The sequence below is a fragment of the Hippocampus guttulatus genome, chromosome 17, assembly GCF_054856545.1.
Source record: "Hippocampus guttulatus isolate MCC_2025c chromosome 17, RoL_Hgut_1.0, whole genome shotgun sequence".
NCBI classification, from domain to species: Eukaryota; Metazoa; Chordata; class Actinopteri; order Syngnathiformes; family Syngnathidae; genus Hippocampus; species Hippocampus guttulatus.
The window spans coordinates 9,244,232-9,257,387 of record NC_141277.1 but is presented as its reverse complement, the minus strand read 5'-3'; the positions used below and the strand labels follow the sequence as shown (position 1 = coordinate 9,257,387).

The following is a 13,156-nucleotide window of genomic DNA, read 5'->3' as shown; positions in this document are numbered from 1 at the left end:
AAGAGCTATAGCCAGCTGTAAGAGAACGGTGTTACTCAGAAACACTAATGCGATGAAACAATGAAAAGGTACATTTTCCTTCACAAATCATGATGTAGAAAACGGATAAGAGTCATAAATATTTATATTTCATGAAATTGTTATTGAAGATAAGAACTGTGTACGCCGTGAATGAATCGAGAACCAAGAAAACAAATCCACACCACTTGAGCTCTGCAAGTATTCTCTCAGGAAGGGATTATGGATCTTTTTAATCATGGCAGAAACATTCAGACGTATTTTGTTGCATCTTTTCATAATTATCATACAGCTTTTCCTCCCAGGAAAATAACAAGTGAGGCCACAGAGGAGCAGGAGATGGAAATCATGTTGTGTATGAGGCCGATCTAGACGTGCAACAAAAAGAAAAAGCAGAATTGAGAACATGAGGGGAGGGGCTGCGGAGTGAGGACAAGTGGTAAAAGGCACTTGAAAGTTTTCAACAGGAAAGAATGTCAGGCGAGAGAAGCTTGGATGTGTGGTAGGAAACGAAATCGGGACAGTTCCACACCCATAGCACCAGAGAAGACACTGGCAACAACATTTTGAGAGGATCGTGAAATGGCATGTCAGCCATAAACCGTTCACCAGGCTGTAATTACGTCAATCCTGCATCTCTCGAAAGGTTGATATTTGGAATGAGAAGTCACTATAATGCTTCAAAGTGGAGCACAATTGAACAAAAACAGACTAAAATGTTGTGAATGAACAACTATTCATTGTACACATATTCATTGTGTCACATAATTAAATTTCCTGTTTAATCCACCAGTAATTTTCCTGTTTTGGCATCAGACACGTTACCGTCTCCCCCTAAACTAGATGTCTGTTGTAGTACCGATACTGACCTTTGAGCGACAGCATGGTTGGCAAATACGAAGAAGACGACATTGAAGAAACGAGGCTAACTGTTAGCTCTTACAGTAAAAACATTACAGTTGTAAACTCTTATTGGTTTTGGCGAATGACTTGCGAGAAAAGATACACAAACACTCAGCACAACCAGTTATTTCTTTATTTGCGTCTGGCAAAAGGTGTGAGCCTTAGCAAATTTCCAAATTGGCCTTTCACGTCACGCACAGAGTCCGTGGAACACTCCATTCCTGAACGCTGGTCAACCCTGCATTTGATCGGACTTTTAAAGCTATTTTTGCAATAGGATATACATTCGTTATTTCCTCAAATCGTGACTTGTCCTTCACATAAGGCTATGTCGCAATTTATTGCTATGTGCATCACCAGCTTCAAACAAATAAATGCCTTCACCTCAAATCTCCTTTTCTTTTAGTACTAACTGTAATTACAACCATTGTTCACACGTGGATATTGGAGAGTTAACTGCTGGGCCCATTTCAACTTGATTGTGAATCAAAACGGCAACATATCACCACTTCCTGAAATTAATTGTCAGCCCATTATTATATGTGCTGTTCCTTTTTGTTGCAATGCTGTCACTGTCAATGATAATTAGCTTGCCAGTATACTTACAGGCAGTCCTTCCACAATGTTGTGCTATGTTCCACTAAGCAACTTATTACTGTAGTTCCATTAAGTCTGCCTTGGTTCTTGTCATTTATTTGCATTTCTCCATAATAGCCTTTTTAATTTTTTTTTAAATTTGTGGCCCTTCCCCTGTAAAAAAAAACAAAACAAACAAAAAAACTCTGAATATATCCATCCATCCATTTTAAATCATGCTTTTACTCACCAGGGCAGAGGATGAGCTGGAGCCTATCCCAACCGACATTTGGGTAAGAAGTTGACTACACCCTGGAATGGTCTGCAAGAGTTTTAACTCATTCACTCCCAAAGACGTTATTAAACGTCTTTTCAGACTTGGTCCAGAATTGGCTGGTACTGAATGAGTTAATACTGTACAAAAAAAAAAACTCAATTCTCTGCCAGAGGAGGGCGTTGGACGACAAAGTTCTAAAAACCTTCGTAAAGCTGAAAAAAAAAATCAGTAATCATCTTGAGTCGTTGTGACATGCTGCCATTTATCATGTTTCCTCTGCAACTAATGGAGTACTTGGATATAAGAATACAGCATCAGGGTAGCAGGCAGAATGTCTTTTGGGATGTCGAATGGTTCCGGAAACAGCACGCAGGGCGCGGGAGGACCGCTTCTAACAGCTAACCTAATGTGACATCAACAAGCTATGTTACCGCGGCTGACGGGACATCAGATAGCAGCCAGTCAACATCAGCCAGCAAACACTTGCACACACATCGAAGTTCCTGACATTCCCTGGTCGGCGCACTATTAGACTGGTGCTGTGATGCATACAGAAAGGCTGTATTGTGTTTCACTGTGTAAGGGAGGTTGGTGTGTTCCGCTCAAAGTGCACCTTCTCTCCTTTTTCGCAAACGTTGACTCTGCAGGGGTTTTCAGCCGTTTTTAAATATTTTAGTCGTTTTGTGCCTCGCTCACTCAATGATTGATTGCGTTTGGTGCTCTAATCCGACTATCTGTTAGTGGCAGGTGGCGCAAAGGGCCTCAGGTGTTCACCGCCGGAGATGCTGTCATCGTTATGCCACTGGCATTTTTGGATAGAAGTAGTACACTACGTCGTCGGAAAATTACAGTAGGTGCGCTCATTGTCTGATATGTTCTTTTTATTTTTTATCTAATTGAGCAAGCTGTGGTGTGTGTATTTAGCGAAACTAATCAGAGGGGTGAACATATCATACAACAGATAGCCGATCAGAGGACGGAAAATTGCCGATGTCACCCTCAGCATTCATGAAGGCGCAGAACAGTGAATCTTAAATCCAATTGGTTTAATAAGGAAACAGCCATTTCACAGTTTTGCGTATGTGTGTGCTCAACACCAGCACTTAGGCAGATTGTATTTACAGGAAATGAAATCTGAATGATTGGGTAAAAGGAAAAAAAATCTACATACTGTATTCTGCGCACATCTGCAAGCTGGGCGGCCCAGAGACGCGCTATGAAATGAAGATTATCGATTGTTGAATGAATTGAATAGTTCATCTTCAAGTTGCAAATGGAGGTTCGTGCTTCTGAATGAATACGATGAATTGAACATTTTTCAAAGAAGTCTTCTTCAAGTTGTAAATGTAGGTCAGTGCTTCTGACTGTTTGTGCCAGCAGAGAAGACTGACTATATTTTCCTCATTGCTTTTTTGTTTTTGAACCAGTGCGAAATCCTTTTCATGTATTTATATTTCTAGTAACGTTCAGAAACAAGTTGACCTTGGAGTAGAGTTCATGCACTCTTCACATCACCAACACCTCTTTACTCAATCATACGTTGTGGATGAGTCACGCCCCTGGGCTGAATGTTAGCCAGCGATTGCCTGCCACCGTGAAGGTCACCGCCTCTTACAAAAACCGTCTCGGTGCCGAAATGAACTTTCGAAACTTGATCAGCATTATGGTTTTGTCTGCCGTCTCGTATTGCGAGTTGTAGCGTCTTCGCCAATAAGGTCAATGGCAGATAATTAAAGTGAGAAGACACGGAAGGAAACTCGATAGCCCGTTTACAACCGGGAAGGAGCCTCTGACTCAGGGCTCTTCAAAGGATAATGCTGGGAAATACATGGTGTTAACTACTGTATGCCACACTCTATAAAATAGATACCCGGCGATTGCACTCAAAACTATTGTGCGTTTGTTTCACCATTTCAAACATTCTATAGGTCAGCCTCTTTGATTGATGGCGAGCCTGTAAACACTCCCACATCGGCGCAGCCTCCCCACCCGCAGATCAAGCAGGCTGCACTTGTCCCCGATATTGCCAACAAAGCTCTCACCAACCCCCGGCTCACAGTTGTGCCACCCGCCGGATTTACATCTGTCACGAAAATAGAGCCCAATATGTCCCCTTAATGTGAATTGATGAGTTAATTAGACCACGTTAATTAGACTGTTTTGGTGTTCCTTGACTGCAATGAATAAGACAGAAAGAAAAGTGCAAGAAGACCAGACGGCTGCTGAGGCAAAGTGGAAGCTACAATATAATACTTGTGAACTCCCGCCATCTCAAGTGATGAGGACGGAGCTCTGCTGGAGTACATACAAATCAGCGAATAATAGAGACAGCCTCTAAAATGGTTTGTAATTGCCTAATATGTGGAGGTTCACTGAACTGCATCATCCAGCATTGAGGCACAGCAACAGAGTGTGCTAATTTAAGCATATCTTTTTTTTTTTTTTAAGATATGGAATGAGCCACCATTTAGTATATGCGAAGGTGACAAACGACCTTTCGACCGTTCAATGAATTGAAAGGTGCCAGTTGTAATCTGTACTTGTGCTATAGACGTACTTGCACATCGGATGCATTTGAGCCGAGGTAGACTTCCCACATAAGAAGAATAACAAGCAGCGGGCATATGTGCAGCTGCTACAATGTTTGATCTGTGCTACTTTAAAGGGGTTGTTGGGAGGTCTCGTCACTCCATGATAAGATGTGTCAAGATGCTTACTGGAGAAGCTTCAAGTATTCCTATCCGAGTGGTGGTTTTAGCGAGCAAAACAACCACATTTCATATGAGGAAAAACAGCAGAACATCTGATGAGTGTGTGTGTTTTTAAATTCCAGTTTATCCCAGATGAATCATACTTGATTCATTGTAAAATTGCACAACGGAAGTCATATCTGAGTGATCCGGCAGACGTCATAAATGTGATTGGATTGTAAATTGGTTAAATTGGTTCTCTAGCTTTTGACTATTCCATCTTATTGTTTTATTGACACAAATATACATTTATAGATTTTTTTTTAAGGAAAATGGGGATCGTCTAGCTCAAAAAATTTTTAAAAACGGAGATAATTTTTGGAATCTGCATCCAAAAATGTGTTAACTGTCATAGCTAACTCCAAAAAAAATGTGTACCCCGGCGTAATTCATTCCGCATAACTGACTAAATTCTTAACGATCGAGTATTATTACTGTGCGATGATTTCTCAATTGAATGGCTGCTATGTATTAAGTATAAAATACACATTAGAACAAAAGGAATCAGCAGCATCTGAGACGACCCCTAATACAGTGTCTCCATGGCCTCTTCGAATAATCATTTAATTCTCGACTCTCAGTCCAAGCGTGGCAAGATTTCAAGACAGGGGGTCGTCCTTGAGTTCAAACACGTCTGGACTGACAGGAAATGAACGGGTGCGCCTTTCCTTCCTCCACAGATTGTGTGGGCTACAATCGGATTGAATTTCTTAGAATGCGGCCGCCGAGGATTGTCAGAACGGAGCACGAACGACTCCGACATGTGTGTCAAATGATCGTTTGCTTCAGGAAACCCTGTCACGCTGTACATCTCCTTGGGGATGGACGACACTTTCCACCACCGCTGAGCTCCATCGGTCAACTTTTCCACAGGCTACTGCAATTGGAATCAGCTTGTAAAAATGCATGAGTGGGGAAAGGATCATTAATCACATTTGGACTTCAGAATAATATGAATAAATCTTTGGAAAAAAAACGGGTTTGCAGACAACACTCCGAGTGTGACGATATGTGCAAAAGCCTTCAGTGGGGTCCACACATCATAATAATTGAGCATTTTCCAACGCTTTTGATCAAAGTCAGCAAAGGGACCGTGTGGCAGTCTCAAACAGATTATCCTGATGAGGGCCGGACTGATTAGAATTTTTTTTTTTTTGGGAGACAGATGGCGAGTCGGATATTTTGCAGAACACACAATTGTCTAATTCTTCTTTGGCCCCTTAATGCTGACAACAACAAAGATATGAAGTTCAGCCAGAGCATAAACTGTTTTACAACACTCTGTCCTTGAGTATTTGTTTTGTACAACTGAGAGGACATTTCAAGTACAAAAACGCACAGAGAAGTGACGTTAGTGGCAAAATATTATCTATGCAACCCTCTGATGTCCTTTCAACATTAAATCCACATCTCCTATTCGCTGAAAAACTCGGCTATTGCTACTTTTGGTCCTCAGGCTAAAGCCCTGACTAATATGAAAGTATTGTTTTGATGAAATCTTGTGGCATCCTGGTCCAAAGGAACACTGTTGAAGTGACAGAGTGAGCTTCTTTTAAAGCTCTGCGAAGACACACTTCTTTTTCCTTTAAATTATCAGAAAATCTGAAACCCCTGTGGCAACATGCTGCCTCCTACAGGGCAACTGTGGTACAACAACAGGCATCTGGTTTGTGGGTAATGAAAACCCTTGATTGTCGGTAAGGATCGTGGTACGTCGCGTTGGTCATATCGAGTGCACCACATGTGTCCCCCCAATGTGTGTGCGGTCTCTCATATTTAAAGAGCTAACAGTTGTCAGCCGTCTGGTATCATTCCAAACATGGGATAGTAATGCCGAAAGGTGTTTTTTGTGTTTTTGCTTAACGACTCAGTTTATCATCTGGGGCAACAGATGTTGGCTAAAATCAATTGGGATGCTTTTATGACAGAAAACAATCACCCCTCAAGGTATAATGCTGGATTTGGCACCAGCTAGAGAAAACAGCGTTCGCTGTTCTGCATGAAGTACAACTAATGGCTTCAAAAAACACAGACGGAAAGGGAACAGATTGTAACTATTTTGACTTGTGAGCACACATAAGGTGAAACAATTAAAATTCAGAGACTAATGAAATGATTTGGTAGTTCTGCTCCTGTCAGGGAAGACACATAGTTTTGATTCTTGCAATTATTTTCAATTCAATTAGCTGCCAAAAACACAGAAATCCAATATTGGAACTGACCTGGAAGTATCCAGCTGCTTTTTCAACCTTCAAATTTCATCCCGGCTGCTGCAACCTCTGAGTCCGACTTCTTAATTAACCGTAGTCAAGTGTGTCGAGAGGGGAGCTGAAATTGATGATCTGACACAGTCGTGGTATCACAGCTTGGTTTTGGAAGGCGTGACAGAAGGGAGAATGTTGAGCTGCCTTATTATATTTCTGACAGCTCGTAGGTGGCTTTGTCATGTTTTTCAACACTGCCTCAGAGTGGAAGTCAAATCAAAAGTTCTGATTAACGTTGCGTTTGTGTGGTACCATCTCAAGGCAGTGGCCATTTTGTCACTTGCTGCCAAGCGAAAATGAAATGGCAGTGCCCACGGGCTCAGGTAATGATGGTCACGGCCCACCTGTTTTCGAGGTCTGGTCATGTGACATTTGTCAGATGAGCCCTTTGGTGCTGTGATGTCATCTTTCGTCAGCAAGTGGCAATAAAAAGCAAAATGGCCGCCACCAGAGGTGGGTAAAAACAGGTGCGGCCTTCTGATTCAGTCATTTTCTATAAATCCAATAATAATGAGAACACAATTTTTAGACTAGTGGGGCCACATAGGACTTCCCCTTCAAATATTGTATTGGTCATATTTGAATTTCTAACAATAGCTGTTAATAGCGAAATTTGTGTTGTTGACCTTACTAAATGTCGTTGTCATTACCATGTTCTTTGTGAAAGTGTTTATATAGAGTGAACCACCACATAGTCGCGCTTCCTTATGAGCTATTTTGCTGATTCATATTTCTTTGGGGAACCCATCCGCCGTAATTAGCTAAAAAGAAATGACCTATTCACTGTTTTTGTGTTTCTTGCCTTTAAGTGCTGAAATGAGTTGATGAGTTTCTTTTGCTGCCATTTTGTGGCATCTATAGACAATTACAGTACACTGTAAACCTTTTTTTTGAGGAACGTCACTTTTGAAAATTAGAGATTTTTGCATACAAGAATGAAAAACGAAAGAACAAATAAAATATATGGACTACGAGGCAAAGGTGAGATTTGCGATCTTGTCCACTTGCCTTCAATCAGATTCTGGACTTGTGTTCTACTTTCATGAGAATTTGTTGTCAGTTTGCAAGTTGTTTTGACTGCTGTACTGAAAGCTAAAAGATTATCCTGAAGTGTGGTGTGTTGTTAACAGTAATTTTTTTTTGTGGTCTGCAATCACAAATTCAAAACTCACGGTTTACAGCTCAGCTTGTTGGCATTTTGAAAATGCTGCTCAAAAACAAAAAAAGTTCCAACAATAATGCTCCAAACAGCGTGAGATTTATTTTCTTACAAAAATATCTGACATTATAAAAAACACCTTGAAATATACACTCCACTAGGAACGATTGAAATATACTTGTTTCTTGCTTTCAAATTGCAGCTCGTTTGACCGAAATGGGTGAGGAAAAAAAAATAAATCCAGTTGCAAGCTTGTCGCCTTAAAAAGAGTTCAGTGGTGGAGGGAAAGAAAGCTTTGTCAACAGAAAGCATTGAACCAAGCTTCTTCGACTTTTTTTGTGTTTACGGTGCGGCTGAAAATGATCCATTGAACAAAAAGTTCTCAGCGCTAACAAGCGAGAGGAACAATGACACACCAAAGTCTCAGACTGGATCTGTCGGAATGAAAAAAAAAAAGAAGTCATTTGTTTGGCTCCAGCATGAGTCTACCCGGGGACACCTGTAAAGCTAACCATCTCACCGGAACATGGCAGGATTGCATTCACCTGTCAGATACATGTCAGGGTGTCAGTCAGTCAGCAAAAATATTCATGCATGCCACCACGTTGCCCGGGTTTCATGCTTTCTGAAAGCGTCTCCTGTCACGTGGGGATAAATGTCTTTTGCCAAAACCAAATCACTCGCCATGATCATTATTTTTAATTTATTTATTTATTTCCCCTCCACCAGCTAATGTGGGCAAACGAAAGGACTTTTCATGTCCTTATATAGGCACACGGCGGCTTGAAATGTATTTATTGGGAAGCCTATAAAGTCCTATATGGGCATCCTGACTTTTTTTCATTTCCTTGAAAGGGCAACTGAGAACTTTTGATTTCCTTATATGGCAGGAAGGCCTTTTCATGTACTTGTATGAGCAACAGGAAGACCTTTATTGTCCATACATGCGAGACTGAGGGCTGGCAATGTTCTTTTATGGCAGGGGGGAGGCTTTAATGAAAAATGTTAATGTCGCCCGTAGCAAGGGAGGTGCGACAACAACAACTAAGATCACAGAAGTGAATTATGCGCATTATCCTTTTGTTTTTCTTCTCATAGACGTTCACTACTATACATTATTTCTCTTGCCTAAGATTAAACTCATCGATCATGAAATTAACTGATCATTTTGGGGAATGATGGATGCGGCCTTTGGATCCATTTTTAAAATCAATGCTTGAAATTTCAGCTTCTCGACAGTAAATTCCATCTGCTTTCTGTAGTCCTCCATGAAAACAGACTGATTATTTGTGTTGAGTCAACGACAAAACGTTTGCTTGTACTCGTGCTATGGATCAAATCAGTAACTGAATCAAAAGGCATTTGTATGTGCAATTTCTTCAGGGTCAATTTGAAATCATGTTGTGTTTTTGAATAAAAAATGGATTGGAAAGAAGATTTTCTTGTCTGAGTCATTGATTAATCTGTTATTAGAATAATTGTTGATATCATCATATTTTAGAATCAACGGAAATCGCATAGGCACAGGTGGTCCCTGTTGAACATTGAATTGAAACATGGATGTGTTACAGTCTTAACACTTTGTCCACTATCAATATATTAGGAACGTTATTATAACATTTGAATTCGTGGAGGCGTTGTAGAGGTGGTTGTACCTCGAGGAGAATAACATTTTTCATAGAGATCTTAAGTGAAACCGGTGTGGCAGCCCAAAGTCCAATATAATTTCCTGTCTTGAGCCCTGTTGCCTTTTTATTAATTGGATTTAGCAATCGCACATTGCGTCTTTTGAAAAAGGTCAAACTGCCAGCTGCCGTGTCTGCATTCTAAATGTCCCTCCTCACTCTGAATTTGTTTCATGTACCGGTAATTAAATTCTTTACGTCGCTGCTCCAAGACTTCATATAGTCTCATTTTTTAAAGCATTAACTATGTTTGCCTGTATGAGGAATGGATTACAGTCCACCAGGATGGTAACTGTATCGTATGTACAATATATACTGCAACGCTTTGAGAAACATCACATGGCTTGAGAAATAAATAAGAGAGAAACAAGAGCAAAAAGTACAGCAATGAGTACTCATATAAAGAGAATGTTCCGTGTTTGAACGGAAGCTGGATGTCTACCAGTCAGTCAGAAGTACTTCCTGTGTTTTGGCATCATAGCAGTATAGGGCAGCGGGCCAACGAGAGCGTCCAAAGAGGCGGCAGCAGCCACAAGGGTAATGGGGAGGGCCGGGCCCCTAAAGGCGAGGCGCCGTCCGAGGTACAGGAGCAGACCTCGTAGCCGTTCTCGGCGTGATCCGGGCGAGGGTGTACGTTGACCCGGCTCTCGGTGCTCTTGGCCTCCGCGCCCGGCGAGTCCGACTGCATGTCTGTGCACAGCAGCCAGTCCTTGGCGATGAGGCGTGGGTAGTCCGCCTCCGCCTCCATGTCGCTGTTCGGCACGCGCCAGTACTCCTTCCCTTTGAAGAAGTAAGACGAACCTGAGCAGGGATATAGAATGCCAGATTCAGTTGAAATTCCTTCAAAACAGCCTTCGGGCATACAAAGCACAAAAGTGCAAGTGCTGGAACTAATACATGACTGCAAAGCAGTGGTTCTCAAACTTTTTCCAGCAATTGCCACCTCCAAAATACTCGATTGGCCAAGTAACCATCAGAATAACCAACACAGCTACACAGAAAGCCAAAAAAGACTGACCGTATTGGCCCGAATATAAGACGGCCCTGACTATAAGACGACCCCCTCTTTTCAAGACTCAACTTTGAAAAAATACTTTTTGAACACAAAATTAATTTTTATACAGAAAATAATTACAGTACATCTGTAACAAATGATTATAACAATATATTTGAGAGAAAAAGCATCTCGAAGTTGACACCATAACTTCTCCTCAGCTGCCGGTTAACCTGGCCGATCTTTGACCCACTTTTCTCCAGATTGTTGCTATGTTTCTCCATTTTCTGTTATCTCTCTTCTATTATTTTCTTCTCTTTTCTTTCTTACTGCTATTTTTTATTTTTCTTCTTCGTGCTACCGCTATTTTTATTTTTATTCTTCGTGACAGGGGCTTGCTTTGGCCTGGGGAGTCAAGTTCAGCATTCGCTTCAATGGTATCTGGCGCCATCGAGCATCGGGAATGGGTATGTCTAGACCCTGAATATAAGACGACCCCCACTTTTTCAGTCTTATTTCAATGCAAAAAACCACCGTCTTATATTCGGGCCAATACGATAGTTTCTAGGAAATTGTGCTAGCTTAATGCTAACCCGCAAAGCAAAACACAATAGACGGGCTCACAAATAGCATTGATGCTGTGTCATTCTAAATTCTGACTATAAAAGTACGCACAGGCATATATTGTATATTACATCCTCAGCAAAAAAACAACTATTTCTTCAGCTTACTGAGCAGTTGTGAGTCTCGTTCGTGCTTATCTGCATGCCCGTTTCCTACTGCCCTGTGCTGGCCACCAGATACATGGCACATCCATTCATTTCATTACGAGTGCTCTGAGTTAAGAGCCTTATCACGGAAGTCATTCAACATATAGTTCGAGGCACCACTGTACTGTAATTAACGTGCACGCTCTCACGATGATGCTCCCTTTACCTCCATATTAGTGCCTCTTCGCTGCCTTATTTATCGCTTTAGCCCGTGCCCATGTATCAACCTGAAGGCAGATTAACACCTTCATTGGCCTCAAATTCCCTTTAGCAGTATAAATAAATGTGCGCTTATGTTGATAAACTCTAAGTCGGTGAGTCCCCAAACAGTGTGGCATTAAAGATCACCAAGAGTGCTTTTGGAAAGTATCCGATTTCACAAAAGTGGTTCGAAAATGACATCTTTGCTCCAAATAATCTGTGTTCATCTATCTATGCCAGTGGTACATGCCGACTGACAGAATACCGGTAATTAAATGCTCTCCCACTTGCCAGCCAAAAGCGCGTAATTAACCTTTGTACCCCCCCGCCCCCCCTTTTAAAAATTTTTTTTCATTTGCAGGTGTGCGGGCGATTTTTAAAAAATGAAAAACACATGCCTTAAATCACTAAGTGCTTTCATTCATTGTAGAAATGTCTGTGGAAATCCTGGCGTGTCAAAGGTCACATTGTGTTTCCAGGGGTCAACTATCTTGATTTTTAATACCACACCTTGGAAGGCTGAGCACGACAAGACATTCAGCGATTTCACGATGCATTTTCCTTGTAGTCATGAATATCAAGTGAATTCCTTGATTTTCAGGGTCAAACTGCAAATATGCTCAAATCTTTATGAGCTGAACAGGCAATGCTTTAAGTAGCATTTTGGAAGGTTACGCGGCAGGCAAATGACCTGAAGTTAAATGCGGAGTGGAGCGCACGGAGCTCATTTCCATCTGTAGTCCATCATACATGTACCAGAAATGACAAGAACACAGATGTTTTGTACAAATGCATGATTCCATACACGTCACTGTGAAAAAGTCCAAGTACGCTGTACTTAACCATTTTTAATATGCTTATGCTTATGTTTATAATTTATATGTATATGTATATATTTTTTGTCTTGTACCTTCTCTCTCTCATAATTCTGCTGCTGTAAATTGGGAATTTCTCCATTGTGAGACAAATAAAGGTTTTCTTATCTTATTATAATTACGACAGTGATCCAAGCCATGATAAACTGTTGGCAACATACGCCCCCAGGCCCCCATTTACACCGCAGGCGTCTAATCCCTTTTCCTTTTCTTCTGGTCCACTCCCCTTGACAAAAGCATCAGCAAACTGGAGCCGGCAAACATTCCGACACAACATGCACCGACGAACACCTGAGCTGCACTTCAGATGCGGTACAGCGCCATTCCAAAGTAAGCCGAAGAGCCCGAGAGCACCTCCTGTTAATTAGTTGTTTGGGTGCCGCAAGCGCCTTCTCAAAAGGTTCATCTTGTTAGACGAATCAATCACATTCACAGAACGCAAAGGTTGTTGGCTCGCTAAATGCTATACGTCTGGACATTTGGAAGCTTTGTATTTGCGACTGATGCTACATGAGCCACATGGACAAAAGAAGTGAAGCGCAAATCAATACAAACCCGAATCGCTCAGAATATAACTCGAAAAAATCACAGGGCGACCCAACTTCTTTGAACATCCGTATGTATGGGCTGGAATATTGAATTTATTTTGCCCCCAGTACTGTAATTGTATAACAGTGCAGTGCC

General features: G+C 41.4%; 1 protein-coding gene across 1 annotated transcript in view; it reads right to left on the bottom strand.

The window, feature by feature from the left end:
• Window positions 1–8,024: 8,024 nt before the first annotated feature.
• The window catches only part of LOC147192043 (matrix metalloproteinase-17-like), a 52,276-nt gene continuing 47,144 nt past the window's right edge, over window positions 8,025–13,156 (bottom strand). Inside the window, exon 10 of the mRNA XM_086135648.1 lies at window positions 8,025–10,433. Coding sequence (XP_085991774.1) covers window positions 10,108–10,433 — 326 coding nt within the window. The 3' untranslated portion in view covers window positions 8,025–10,107. The remainder of the gene's footprint in view (window positions 10,434–13,156) is intronic.